This window comes from Corvus cornix, chromosome 7 (genome assembly GCF_000738735.6).
Source record: "Corvus cornix cornix isolate S_Up_H32 chromosome 7, ASM73873v5, whole genome shotgun sequence".
Lineage (NCBI taxonomy): Eukaryota > Metazoa > Chordata > Aves > Passeriformes > Corvidae > Corvus > Corvus cornix.
In genome coordinates this window covers 11,052,486-11,066,522 of record NC_046337.1, presented here as the reverse complement: position 1 = coordinate 11,066,522, position 14,037 = coordinate 11,052,486, and the positions used below count along the sequence as shown (strand labels likewise).

Genomic DNA, 14,037 nt, shown 5'->3' with positions numbered 1-14,037 from the left:
TTTACATTTTTATATATATATTTATATATATATATATAACTCTCCCCCACTACATTTGGTACAAAGAATAAATCAATCTCAGTGGACAGCAGTTTTCTCTCCAGGTGGGCTGAACAGCAGATTATCACTGGAGGCATCAAATTGTCTGCGTCAGACACAGGCTCCATTCCTGCTCTCTGTTGATCTCAAACCAAACACGTCATTTTCTGAACATAAGGCAGTAGGAACAGTGGTGGTTAGACAATAAATGTTATTCTCCTATAGTATCTGTACAGGTCATACATTTAAGAGCAGCCCTGGCTCATATGCTGAACATTCAAGTGCACCTTTAAAGCAACAGCACCTCTTATGTGATGGTTTGATCCTCAAGTGGTTTGTCTGTCAGTGAGCTGTGAGTTACTGGCAACTGCTCAAGGAAAGCCTGACAGCCAGAGCACAACATCCCTGGATAACAGCACTGTGCACACCCCCTCAGCTGGGAGGAAGGCAGCCACTTCCATGGAAAAAGAGAGAATGGCCTAATTACAGATGTTTCTACTACATACTTGGCTGTAAGATTTCCATCATATTTCATGTACTGTACACCTGAATCCTGTCCAAAGGGTTTGCAGAGACACAGTGTCTCCAGACCTACACAGGAACCACCCAGGGTTCCCTGTCTCAGAAGTAAAAGAAAAAAACATTTATATATATATATATATATAAAAATATATATAAATAAAAAAATATATATATTTATATATATTTTTATATATACATATAGTATAATGAACTTTCTGGAAGGGAATGCTCCCAGAGGAAACACATTTCCACTCTAGTTTAAGATGGTGTTAGGAATAGGAAATCTTAGCAAGGGTAACATCCAGCTGCAGGAGCAACTCAAACTTCTTCAGATATTACAGACCTCATGCTCAAGGTGCCAAATTACCTGGATTGCAAGAATATCCCTGCACATGGTGTCATTAACCTGCCACGCATTAGAGAGCTCATAAAAAATGCAACTCTCACACCACGTTAACATCGTCCTTAAAGAACTGCACTCTCCTGCAAACATTAATTGAGTAATACAGTGTTCTGATTTCTTTTTTTCACTCTCTCCTGGATTCTGCTTTCTGCTTGAATGGAGACTACAGCCCCTTGCTGTGATTGCCAATTATATGAAAAAGGGCTGAATCCATTTGGATGGCTGATAAGAAGGAATGTCTTGATGAAACGATAACCACATGCACCACCCTCACAGCACCTGCTCTCCAATAGCCTACAAAATAGCCACCTCTTGAGCACAATGGCAGTAATCACCCATCTTGGTCACTTGAACATTTAAATAATTTTATCTGCTATATGGTACTCTGGGAAAAAGAAATCAGTTTACATCATATTATTCTGTGAAGCCAAAAATGGAAAAAAAATTTAAAGGGGGAGAGGGGAAAAGAGAAAGGAAAAATAGAAAACTGAGATAATTGCAAGGTTTGACTGACTTGCATCCCCTCAAACTCCAGCTGCAATCTTGCCATGTGCATGGTAATTGCAGAGTGTGTTAATACAGGGAATCTTCTGACAGGGAACCTCAGAGATGGCTTTGATTTTACAATGGCTGGAATGATCTTGGGAGCCAGTATTTTCTCCTGAATCACATAAATTAAAGCTGGGAAATCCCATCCTGATAGTCTGATGTAATAATTTCCAACCCCTGGGCTACATACTTGTTAGAACTACTTTAAGTCAGGATTTTGTGTTGCTGAGGGGGATATGGAAATTCAGTGAGACAGGGTGAACTCCTTATGGCATGAGGCATGAAGTCATCACTCCTCAAATGGGATTTAGGGGCCTGGGAAGAGCCTCCCTGCAGGCTACCTGCTACCAGTGTGCTATCCTGCTTCCCTGGTGATCCTGCTCCACTCCTGCTGCTCTTGCCCGGCTGTGCTGCTGGGGGTTCAGGGCTGCTGAACCACTGTGCCAACTTGGAGAGTTGCAGCAGTTGCTTCAGACAGTCTTCTAGGTCTGCATCAGCTCCTGACTCCACTACTTAAAATCTATTTAAGGCCATCTCTCTCTCTACCTCTGTCTCTTCTATTTCACCTGGTGAGACCAGAGCAGAAACAGGATGAGCTGCTAAATTAGAAAAGCAGCTGCTGAAAATGATGGGCACTGCTGAGCCTAAGGTGTCCTCATGGCAGTGCTAATAACCCCACTTTATTACAAATATCCCTACAGCCTTCAATCACTGCAAACTGAAGTCAAACAAAGTAATTTAGAAATGGGAGGCTATTTTACTCTTGCCCTCTGGTCAAACTGCCATAACACACAGGCTTGCAGAGCCATGTTGGCTCTTCCTCGCAGGAAAAGCAATATACTTGTCACGAGCAAACAGTCTTTCTTCATTTCCTACCAGCTGCCTACATGAAAGAGCTGAGTACACGGCCCAAGCTGGGCTTCCAAACAAGCAACTGCAAAGGAACAGCACTGAGAAACAACTGATGTCGGCTCACAGCGAAATCCGAAACCAAGCACGGACAGACAGGACTGCTGGGAACAGGCCGAGCCTGTGGCCAGGCACTGCTCAGGGAAGATGCAGACAACAAAGCCAAGCTCAGAACCACGTGGAGCTCATGCGTATTTCAGCGTGTACTTTTATCTCATGCTCAGTATTGCGACATTCTAAAATACTTAGCATCAGGAGTTCATCATAAATATTTAGAAACACTGAATGATAACAGCGGTGAACTTGTTCACGTTGCTAACACACTGGATGTAGTTGTACATTAAGCACCAGCAATAAGTTTCCTTTTGGCCAAACAATTATGTCAGACAAACATCTGGTTGTAGACAACATGGCTTCTGCATCAGACTAATACAGTTCTTATAGACACAGTCACACACATACACAAAATTACATTTCAAGGCTGGATATACTGTTTGGTAATGCTACCGCTCCAATTTACTTCAATAGCTGCAGCAGCATTTGTTTGTTGGGTTGTTTTTTCTCAGAAAAATTAAAGAAATATTGGCAAACAATGCACATTACTCAGCTGTGTTACTATTTCATAGAGTACTGACTGGAAGACGCTGTAAGAATGTGCAGCAGACTTTCTGGGTCATGTCAGACTATGGAAACATTCCTTAAAAAAATACCTTCCCCCTGCAAAGTCAGAATTATTCACTTTTGGAAAGTATATGAACTAAAACCCAATAATAAAACAAGAGGAAATATTAGCCCAAAGCATGGTGACTTCCCACAAGAAGAGCATGGCCTCTAAATTTGCCTCTCCTGGCAGACACAATCAGGATCACAGCTATAACAAAAAGAGTTAACACTGTCTCAGAAAAAAAGAAAAAGGAAGAAAGAAAAAAGCCCATGGCTCTTGTGCGGCAATCATCACATCTCTTTTTCCAGTGATATAAACGTCTTTGTTTGTTAGGCACTCCAAGTTCATGTCTCCAATGTTATTCCAACATTTATTTTTCTCAGTGTCTCACTGCCTGTATAATTTTCTTTTAATTAAGACTGGAAACATTCTGGAAAGCTTCTTTGGATAATGCACTTCATTTGTGTGTTGTTTCTCATCAGCAGAACTGCATATTACCAAAGAAGGCTGCAGAGAGTATTTCCTGTAATATGAAAAGATTCTGTTGAAGATACAGGGAACAGTGCCCTAGAAAGTTACTACTTTTTTTTTTTTTTCAGAAACTTAAAAAAAAATCAAAAATAAGAAAAAGAAAAAGAAAATGTTCTTCAAGTTGTTGGCATGACGGAGTCCTGTTCGGCCTGTCCCATGAGGTGTGTGTCATCCAGTGCACCACTGCTGTCCTGGCTCAGGAAGGATGCATCCAGCCCTGCTCCAGGAGGCTAACTCTTGCCTTGCTTGGAGTGCTGCCATGTGTTGTGTGTGGCTGCTCAGTCCACACAACTGAGTGCTCAAATCCAGCACACAGCCCCTTCCTTGACAATCTCAGCCTTGGACAGCACACTGACCTTCCAGCCATAAACAGTTGCAGTAGAACAGCCATCTCCAGCCAAATATCCACAAAAGCTCTGCAGAACGGTCCATATGCATTTTTGTCCTTGTAAGGAGATGTGCTGTTTACAAGAAACACAATTAACCAAAGAAAACAAAAAAGACCCTACTGTACAATATTTACATCTAGAGGCTGGGCCAGTATTTGGTCCATAAAATCAATTAAAAAAAAATCATATAGGAAGTTATCCAGTCCCATAGGATCTGTCCATCATCAGCTGTTGGTAAAGGTCCTTCCAGGGGAGGCCTCGGGCCTGTAATCATATTTATTCAGTGTACTGGGATAATAGGTTGTTGTGTACACATTGGTTTGCTGCAGCGGGTAGAAGTTGGTCCTGTCGTCTGGTATCAAGTTGTTCTTGTTAAGTGTCTGTAAAAGAGAAGAGGAGATGACAGGCATGGCCACAGTGCCACACAATTTCTCTTTTCTACCTGCAGACACCTCCCTCTCACCTGCCTTCTCCAGCACGGACTCTGCTGCGGCCACCACCACCTTCCCTCCAGCTGGGAGAGCAAGATGGTGCCTCGCGCTCACTACGGGGCTGGTCTGGGGGACCACAGCTGCTGCCAGGTCTCCCTCAGCGGCCCTGTGCTCAGCTGCTGCTAGGGATGGACCCAGAGCCCTCTCCAGGGACACGGAGTCTCCTGGTGGACGGCGTGTTGTCTGAACACCATTGTCACACAAAGCCATGCTGGGCCTACACAGAAGCTGGTGGTTAATGGCAGCGCTCAGTTCTAACCTCATCCAAAATGCTCATGGTACAGCCTGTGGCTCCCTCTCAAACCAGGTGCCAAACGGCAGCTTTTCCTCTTTGGAAGAGCAGGTGTGCATTTACCTGATCTCCATCTCCATTGGTAGATATCCAGGTTTGGACCCCCCGATATTAAGTGTGTCACTTCTGTAAGCTACAGTATAAGTAACAAATCATGGTCACTTTTGGAAAATCTAAAATTACTTTAAAAATTTTAACAACCACGTAACAATTGTTGGAAACAATAACATAAAAAATGAGAACGACAAATGCCCGTTTTACCACAAAAATTTAGAAATGTTTTTTTTCTCCCTCCCCTCTTCCCACCAACAAGCAGATGTCCCCCTCTCCCCAGATTAAAGCCCATTGCTATGCCAGCTGTTACCTATGTACAAGGATAAAATCACATATTGTGTGTGTGTGCAATAATTCTATGGAACTTTCTCCTACCTCACAGTCATCTGATTTCTGTGAATTTGTCTGAGATACTTCTATCACAGTTTTCTCAACTAACCCCTAGCTTAAACTTCTTATGCCTATCTCTGGTCTGTGTCACTCCAGCCTTTAATGGCTGTTGTGCAGGGAACTCACTCCTTTGATCTGAGAGTCAACACTAGGCATGCTGCTACAGCATATCCTTATCTTCAGGGAACATTTAATTAACAGCACATTTAAAGAGAGTATGAGCATCTCTCCTGCCAGGAGCAGAGATGGAGAGGTCTAATGAGCCAGCTAGTCCTGGGCCCTAATGGTTGTTCTGGGCCCTAATGGTTGTTCTGCCATGATCTGATGCTCCTTTAGTGATGAACCACTTCACCTCAGTTCCCCCTTGAGACAAACACCTCATACCTGACCCAGCTCAGGGCAAGATGAGAACTAATTAACTAATGCTCGAGTCCATAAACTACCCAGCTCATTTAGCTTTACTCGCCCCATTGAACTTCAGGCAAAGTGGCTCTGTCAGCAAGGTGAGAAGTCTCTGTTCTGCCTGAGGGCAGGTGCAGATGGAAATTTCTGGGGAAGGCTCTGTCCCCCTCAGACCCAGCAGCAGCAGGGTGACCTGGCAGCACTGGGTTGCCTATAGATGGGGAGCAGGGTCTTGCCCTGTGCATATGCCTGCTGCACAGTCAGGGTTTATCCACATCCCAGCTGTGACCACTGGAAGGATCAGGTACCCCTGGGCTCAAAGACAAGACCACAGGCAGTACATTTATCTCCCTATTTCTTTGTAATCAAATCATTTTACTGCATGGGGAGGGGGAAAGAGGAGGAAGAAAAGAAAATGTTTTCTTTTAATCGCAGACTGACAGCTACAGCTACCCTGGGAGCTTACAACTCCCAATTTCATACAAGACGTTAGGAGGAAAAGCTTTCCTGTGACAAAGCTACCCTGGCAAAGAGATTTCCCAATTGCTGAACCACTGAATAAGTTTTTCAGAAATGAGCACTGCCTGAAACATCTCATACATGAAAACTGGAGAGACCCAGCCCCCTCCTGGTCCGACTGTGATCTCCCCCTGCATGGAGTCTCTAAAATGATCCTGCAGCACAACACTTGTAGGAACCAAGGAGAGAATTTGTATAGGCATGCTCCAAGTGACAAATATTTCCAAGAAATGAGAATTTGTGCCCTTCAATATGAAAGTAGAAAAGGAAATCTTATGCTTTGCTCCCAGTCACGCAAAGAAATATTATAGTGTGGCCAACAGCCTGCTGCTTTGTGCTAGAGCCTGGGAAACAAGGAAGCCAGCCTCAATCCTCTAGTGCTTGCTATGCTTCCTTGGGAAATCCAATTAACTGCTCTGCACTTCCGTGTCTTCTGACCCAGCTTGATAAAAACAAAATTTGAGAGTCCCTGTAGAAAGGCACTTTACTAAGTACTACCACTGAGTATTTGGAGGAGCTGCTCTCTGGTGAGCTCCACAGGTGTTCACACTGGCTGTACATGATGGCTGCTGTTTCCTACTGATGTTCCTAGTCCAGGATACCCTCTGCAGACACTGTAACTCCATGGCCACAGCAGGAAGGAAGAGGAAAAGGCTGGGTCCCACTGCCACGGTTTCTCTGGGCTCTCTTGAAGCTGGTCCAGCATCCAGGCCTTGTCTGGGTTGGTTAAGATTCATGACATGCCAGGATTGCCACCTCTGAAACTTAGTGAGATGAAAATCCTGACCTGAAACAGCTCAGGACCATCTTGATCTGAAGACAAAGACATTGGGACTCAACTTCTTTGGCTTTCAGATGGAAAATCTGTATGAGTTTCAACATGTTCCACAGTATTTAAAACTAGCCCATTACAGCAGATTAGCAACTATGAATGCACATGATGTGCATTTCCCCCCTCTCTTTCTTCTTATGTTCTTATAATACTTACTTAGGAAAAACCCCACATCTGGTCATTTGCTCTTTTTGGTTTTATTTTTGATGGACGGCTTATATCTTAGAGAAATACCTCATGAAAATGGTTTAGTGGAATTTATAATGCAATTAGCTGCGAAGAATTTGTCTCTGGAAATGCTGTGATGGCAGTATTGTCCTAAATCAGCATGATCAATGTGCACTGCCTTAGCATTTCCCCACACAAACTTATTGTCTGTCTCATTTTAATAAACAGATGATTAGGTTCCTTGGCACTAGAAATTGGTTGATATTTTGTAGAAGGGAAATTAGGCAGCAGTGAAATTTAGAGATGTACACAGACACACTCATGCCGTCACTGCAGGAGAAGAGGTTGGAGCTAAATCTCTCTGGGTTGACTCCTGTGCTGCTTTACTCAGAGTTTTAACCCCTGCTCTTGTTCCTGCAGCTCTTCCCAGTGACAGTACAGAGATGGCCAACAGCTTCCCTTTGGAAAGCATTTCCCCAATGCTGTGTGGATTATACCATTGAGGTCAGAGCCTCCTGACAGTCTGAACTCATTGGAGTACCCATGGATGCCCCCAGCAATACTGATCAGTCCCAACAGGAAAGGTGAGAGTTGTCACCAATGCACAAGTACAGACTGTCACAAAAACCAACACAGAGCAGACCCTGGCTCCCAGCCCAACTCCTGCCAGTGTCTCATCCCCTCAGCCACTCCTGAGCCAGGTCCCCAGTACTACCAGGGCCAAGAAGTGCTTCCTGAAGACAACACCCAGCAAGTCCTCTCAGAAAGGACAGTCCTTTGGTGCTTTTGCAGGGGCTTGTCAGTGGCTGCAGCAGCTAAGCTGACTGAAGCAGCCCAGCCAGCACTAGAGCTCAGGCTGTCCTCACCAGAGGCTCCCGGGAAGGAAAAGAGACTTGCCTTTACAACCTGAGCCCTTCTGCACCATATCCTGCACCCTCCAGGGTGACAGACATGTCAGTCATCTGAGCACCTCCAGACCCTACTCATGACACTTTTCCTGACACTCAGCCTCTATTTTCCTCTTATTGTCTGCTCCCTCCCATATCAAACACTACTGACTGCCCTTGCCAGCAACTACAAGCTTTTTGGACTGTCTGCTCAGTAAGCAGAAAGAACCAAAAGCCTGATCAATGCTTACAGCTGCAAATTACTTGCTGCAAAATCTCTGTGCCATACACACAATGTATTCCAAACACTGAGGAAAATGCATTTCAGGCCCTCGTTTTTGTCCTATCCTTCTTTCTTCAAAGAAGCTTCTGGTATTTGTGCAAGCATAATATTGCCCATAAAAAGTGAGGCCAGACTGAGCTAATACGAAAAACCTGTGGAATGTGCTTAGGAAAAGTACTCCATTCAACTAACAATTAGTTCTTTTACCTGCTTCCTCCCTTACACGATGAGCCATGCCATCCTGACATAGCTAATATAATTTGTTTTCTTTGGTCTGTTCACCCCTAACCTCAACTCAAGGGCCTGTTAGCAGAAGGAAAGCCACCAGCATGCTCTAACCCAGCCAAGTGGATCACTCAAAAGCAGGCCCAACTTCAATTGCTTTCTTTAAATGACACTTTACTCGGCTGCACTGGCATACGACTAATATAATAAAAAAAGTCTCTGGCCCAGGAACTCTGCTTTGTCAAGCAGGGACGTTTTCAGATGGACTAAAATGGTTATGGCTTTAACAGAATGTAAAAGAGCAGCAGCTTGCTCCATTATATGTGATCTGTCAACTAACCAAGAGGTCCAACCTTGTTATTGGTGAGTTGCATGTCCAAGCCAAGCACAACAGAATCTTGAATATTTCAATATTTATGGAATTATACGAACAATTTGATCACTCATGCTAGTGTGTTTGCAGTTAGAACTGGAGGAGTCTGAGGGGCAGGGTTACAGATGCCTCCCTTGTGTGGGGCTCTGCCTCCGTGCTCACACCAGAGGCAGAGCACTCACATGCACTCACAGGCTGCTTCTCCCAGTTACAGCCAAGTGCTGGGTGTGTTAAACATGACTCTATTGTACCATATGCATACATTTAACTTTGTTCAGCTTTCTCCATTGATATTTTTAGCCTAAGTCATCATTCAGATTTTCCGTTTGTTCCTTTTTCTCCAGCAAGGCCTTGCCACTACTTCCCCAAATTCTGCCTCTGCTCCAAATCATTAAGTCATTATCCACTGACCTACTTGCTTACATTCTCCCAGATGTATCAAAACATCTTTACACGTAACACTATGGGACTTCCAGTAGTACTCCCAACTCCCATCCTACAGCTGCAAATATAAGCTGTGTAAACATTTCTTAAGCACATAAACAGATCAAATGTTTCAATTTTCAGTATACAGTCATGAAAATTTCAGAACTTGATTTAAAAAGTAGATGGGCATCTCCCCACTTCCAATTACAAGGAATTCCATGTATTTATTGAGAAGCTAAAATGAAAATGATACCTATAAAAGCATCTGATACACGTACAACAAATACCAAAATTAGGGCCATTATGTAGTTCCCACAGGGTAACATATGATGGCAAGATTTCCTTAATCTGCTCATGTAGAAAACACTCAGCTTTTCAGAGCATTCTCTCTGAGCTCCACATCTTCTTTTCTATTTTGGGTGTTGTAGAGGAAGAGTCAGCAAGTTTCCCAGGAGTTTTGTAGGTTAATCCTCACCAGCTATTCAGCACCACAGTCCCAGTGAAGTCAGTGAGCAAGGACGATTTCCCCCAACCTCACAGTTTCTCCACTATTTCTCTGTGAATGGTTATAGTTTCACTTCTTCTACCTCCCACCCATGAGACTTTCCTCTTTAAAGGGGTAAAAAAGAAAAAAAAGTTGGGTGACCCTCCCTGGGCAGCTTCAAACCATTTTTTTCAGTGTCTATGATTACCACCACTTCAGCCTCTGAAGAGGCTGAACAATGCAGTGCACATCTTTCCAATGGCCATGACTCATCAGAGATGTGCTGCCTGTGCCAGGGCTGCACAGGTGTAAGTTTTCATCTTGAACGTTTGTTTGTCATGTTGAACATCCCAGTGTACTACAGAGGAAAACTTCCCCCTTCCTTCACCACAGGGTGAGTGCAGGCATGAAGGAACCAGGGCTAACAACTCCAGTCATTGCTAATCCTGGTCATCCACTGTGGACACAGGAGAAGGTCTAAAATCAGGGTCCAGGAAACAGACAGCAACTCTGTAGCCAGCCCATCCCTCTTTGTAAATCCAAATGAAGCCCCTGTGCATCCCGCATCCTTCCGCTGCAGAAATCAGGGACAACACTCCTGCTGAACTCAGTCACACAATTATCCCTAAAAGAATTGAGGCAGCCTTTCCAACTTTTCTTGTAACAGCATCCAACAGACCTCCTGTAGCAACAGTGGGATGGCCATTACGCCCCCTCATTCCCCAGGAAAATGGAGGGATAAGGGAATTGTGCAATGATGTAATGAAACCAAGATCCAACATTTAGTTTCTTTTGTGCTCCTTTTAAGCTGTTTGCTTCTTGCAATGAAATTAGATTGAGCAAAATGCCTTTTTGATGCAGATCAGCTGTTTCATGGAGCTAGCCATGTTAAAGGATGTTACTTTTTGTGCTGTAGGAACATTAACCAAATGACTCAGGGTTGTGGAAATATATTAATATTATGAAATATTTACCAAAGCTTATACATCTCTGGAAGTACCAGGGCAGAGATCTCAGAATTATAATTAACCATAGAATTTGGGAATAATTAGCATAATAATTACATTTCAACAAAATAAACCATACAACTAAAATAACCTCTTTTGGCAATAACTGACACCGAGAAAATACATGACGTCTGGCCCACCCACATGCTCCCTTTCTTCTGATCAACTGGATGCCACAACACTGCTGTGCCTCTCAAGCTAAGAGTTACAAATAACCCTGGAACGAGGGAAAGTTGCCAGAAAGACCTTATGAGACCCATGTATTTACTCCAAGCTAGGAGTGATTTTTAAGACTTGAATGATTTCTCTTTCTGATTTTTCTTTGGAATTTGCTTAGTGTCTTATGCCAAGCAAACTATCTCACCTGATACTCTCATAAAACCTCTTAAGCTCTGCCTACATGAAGTCAAAGGCAGCAGTGGCCAGGGTTTATGTATTGAGTTTTTTCCTGATGAATTCAATAAGGCTGTTTGCAGGATTTACAATGAACTGTAGATGTACAGATGAGCAACCTATTTTCTATATAAGAAGGTTATTCATCTCAAAAAGAGATACAAAAAAATCCCACTGGGACACTAAACTTATGATTGCATGTTCTTTTTGGATGGAAGCTTACCGTATTTTTAGACTGGAGATTCTTTGTTCACTGTTATTGGTAAATAAATTAAACAACCCCCAAATGACGGCAGCATCTGTAGATGTGCTCAGGTTGACAATAGAACTAACATTCAATTATCAGAAAATGAATAGCTAAAGTTATCTATAGCTGTTTGAAAATAGCTATTTTATCCTTGCACTTAGGAGGGAGCGAAGTTATATTACTGCCATTTTAAACTTATAAAACCCTTCAGAGCTGGCAACATAAAGGACCATTGTCAGAAGGATCCTTTGGCACATCTCTGACTATAAGCATATGAGTAAGATGGCAAAACAAACTGCATTTAATAGTAAGGCAAACTGAAGTATTTTTCTGAACTGGAAACTGAAGTCTGAGGAGGTCATGGAAATCTTCCCACTGGCAAGTGCAGGTGTGCAGCCTAAAGCTTGCTATTTAGCCCCAGCTTGACTATGATTTGGTGGCGGCAACACCCATGACGTGGTGTCCAGACACAAAAGAGGAATTCAGGGCTGCCCCAAGTGCTTCCCAATATAGCTGGTGCACAAGATATAGCAGACATGATCTCAGCTGTGTGGGAAGGTGTAAACTGTCTCCTCACTGCACTCCTGTTCCTTGGTGAATGCCCTTCCTGGATGCCCTACGTACACAGGAGTGTTACAAGAGAGGCTCAGCACCTCAGCTGCAGCATGTGACCCTGCACATGCTCCAGTACTCAGACAAACTCCCCAGAGGCATAACCACAGCCCTTTAAAACTGACATTAATAGTCACACTGGGTGCAGATGATGGTTTGGAGCACTGGGCTCTGCTGGGCTTCAGCTGATGGTACCTGGCCTGGGGCTGTCTGGGGGAGGCAGCTCCCACTGCCACACTGAAGTCATACTGGAGCAAGCAGCCTTGAGGTTTTGGATGGCCTCAGACCTGCTTGTTCTGGTGAATTACCAACACAAGTCATGCAGCCTGGTGCCAGCCCACAGTGCTACATTTAGACTGAGAATTGCAAAGGTGTAACTGCAGTGGTGAAAAAAGAAGTAGTAAAAATAAAAATAAAAGTAAAAACTGAGCCCAATTTGCCATCTGCTAACTCCATTCAGTCTCTTATAGTCTTACTGCTTTCCAAATTCTCCCACCCTCTAAATAGCTGCTTTTTGATTATTTTCCTCAAGACTGCTTTGTTTTCTCCCCATGCTGCATCTCACCTTGTTATTTCCTCTCTACATTTGTAACCTCCTCAGGTCATTTTCCATTATTTCTATACCAGTGGCTGTTTTTTTGACAGACCTCCCAGTTTAATATCTTCTGCTCATTTAATTTACACACTAACTGCACTCCCTCCAAGCTCATTAATGAAGATATTAAATAAAGCCAAACCTTGCATTACTGCTTGCAGTGCCCCAAACAACTCCTCCCCATAGCCCCGTTTGTTCCCATTAACAATTGCCCGATGTTCACAGTCCATTAGCCAGGTTTCAATCTCTACAGCAGCCTTCCTGTCCAAGCCAATTTCTATTTACACATCACAAGATTATTTAAGACACCAATACCACCCTCTTTTCCTTAGATGTATAGATGAGAGAAGCTACATTTTTAACCAGCTGAGAATCTGCAGCTCAAACTCTGTGCAAAAAGTGATTATGTTTGATTTCTCCCTGCTCAGCATTAGGTCTTGGCTCAGCTGTCAGCTCAGCCAAACCACCTTTCATTTCATCAGCGTATGTGATATGTTGCCTCTCAAATATTAATTCAGATCTTCCTGCATATTAATACTGACACAGATTTGTTTCAATGAGTTTCCTTTGCTGTAACTGAAAGTACAGTCGAGTCAATCCCATTTGTTTCTCCTGGTTTCACTGTCTAGTATGGCCCCCACTGCCAAATTTTACAGACAGAATGGGATTTAACACCCCATTGATGTGCTGGGTTGAATGGGGAAGGTCCAGGCGTTCTCTAGTGATTGTGGGCCCGTATGCTCACAGATGTTTTGTCTTATCCCCAAATCCAACTGACATTTCCCACACAGACTTACTGGAGCTACTTGTGTGACTTTAGTGCGTTGGACTTCTGCAGCTTAACAGTGACTCAATTAGCAGGGCGGAAATTGGCCAGCTTTCTCACTAACACTTTTGTATTACCTTTGCAATTCATGGCACTGGGGGTTTGCCCAAGGTCCATGGTATTTATAAAGGTAATTGGAGTTGTTCATTAGCTGGTTCTCAGAGACTCTGGGATACAGTCCATCTAGATTCCTTCATCCACAGATTTTCAGTTCTTTCCTTTATTCACATGCTTTGTGCCAAATCTCAGGACGATATTAGAGCTGACTTAATGGGGATTCCCCCAGCTGTATGGGAGTGCAGGCAGAGTTACTCCTGCTTCCCCTATGCCAAACCTCTCGTGCACATATAAATGATGCATCAGGGAAGGTGGCCATGGCTGTAGTGTTGCCTCAGTCTGTGCAGCCCATGCTGTGGCAGCAGCCAGCACATCCTGAGCAGCCCTGAGCTCTCAATGACTCTTTGGGACCGGGCAGTCATGGTCCAGAAAAAAAAAAAAGCTCAAGTATTTCATCTGTCCTCACTC

General features: G+C 43.6%; 1 protein-coding gene across 3 annotated transcripts in view; it reads right to left on the bottom strand.

Moving 5' to 3' along the window:
* Positions 1-14,037, bottom strand: part of SEMA5B (semaphorin 5B) — a 269,546-nt gene continuing 255,509 nt past the window's right edge. For 2 of the 3 annotated variants that reach the window (XM_039554919.1, XM_039554920.1), the window contains exon 23: positions 1-4,386. In XM_039554919.1, the coding sequence (XP_039410853.1) occupies positions 4,231-4,386 (156 nt within the window). In that variant the 3' untranslated portion in view covers positions 1-4,230. Of the gene's footprint in view, positions 4,387-4,852; positions 4,923-14,037 lie in introns of all 3 variants that reach the window. The other variant, XM_039554921.1, reaches the window with a different exon arrangement.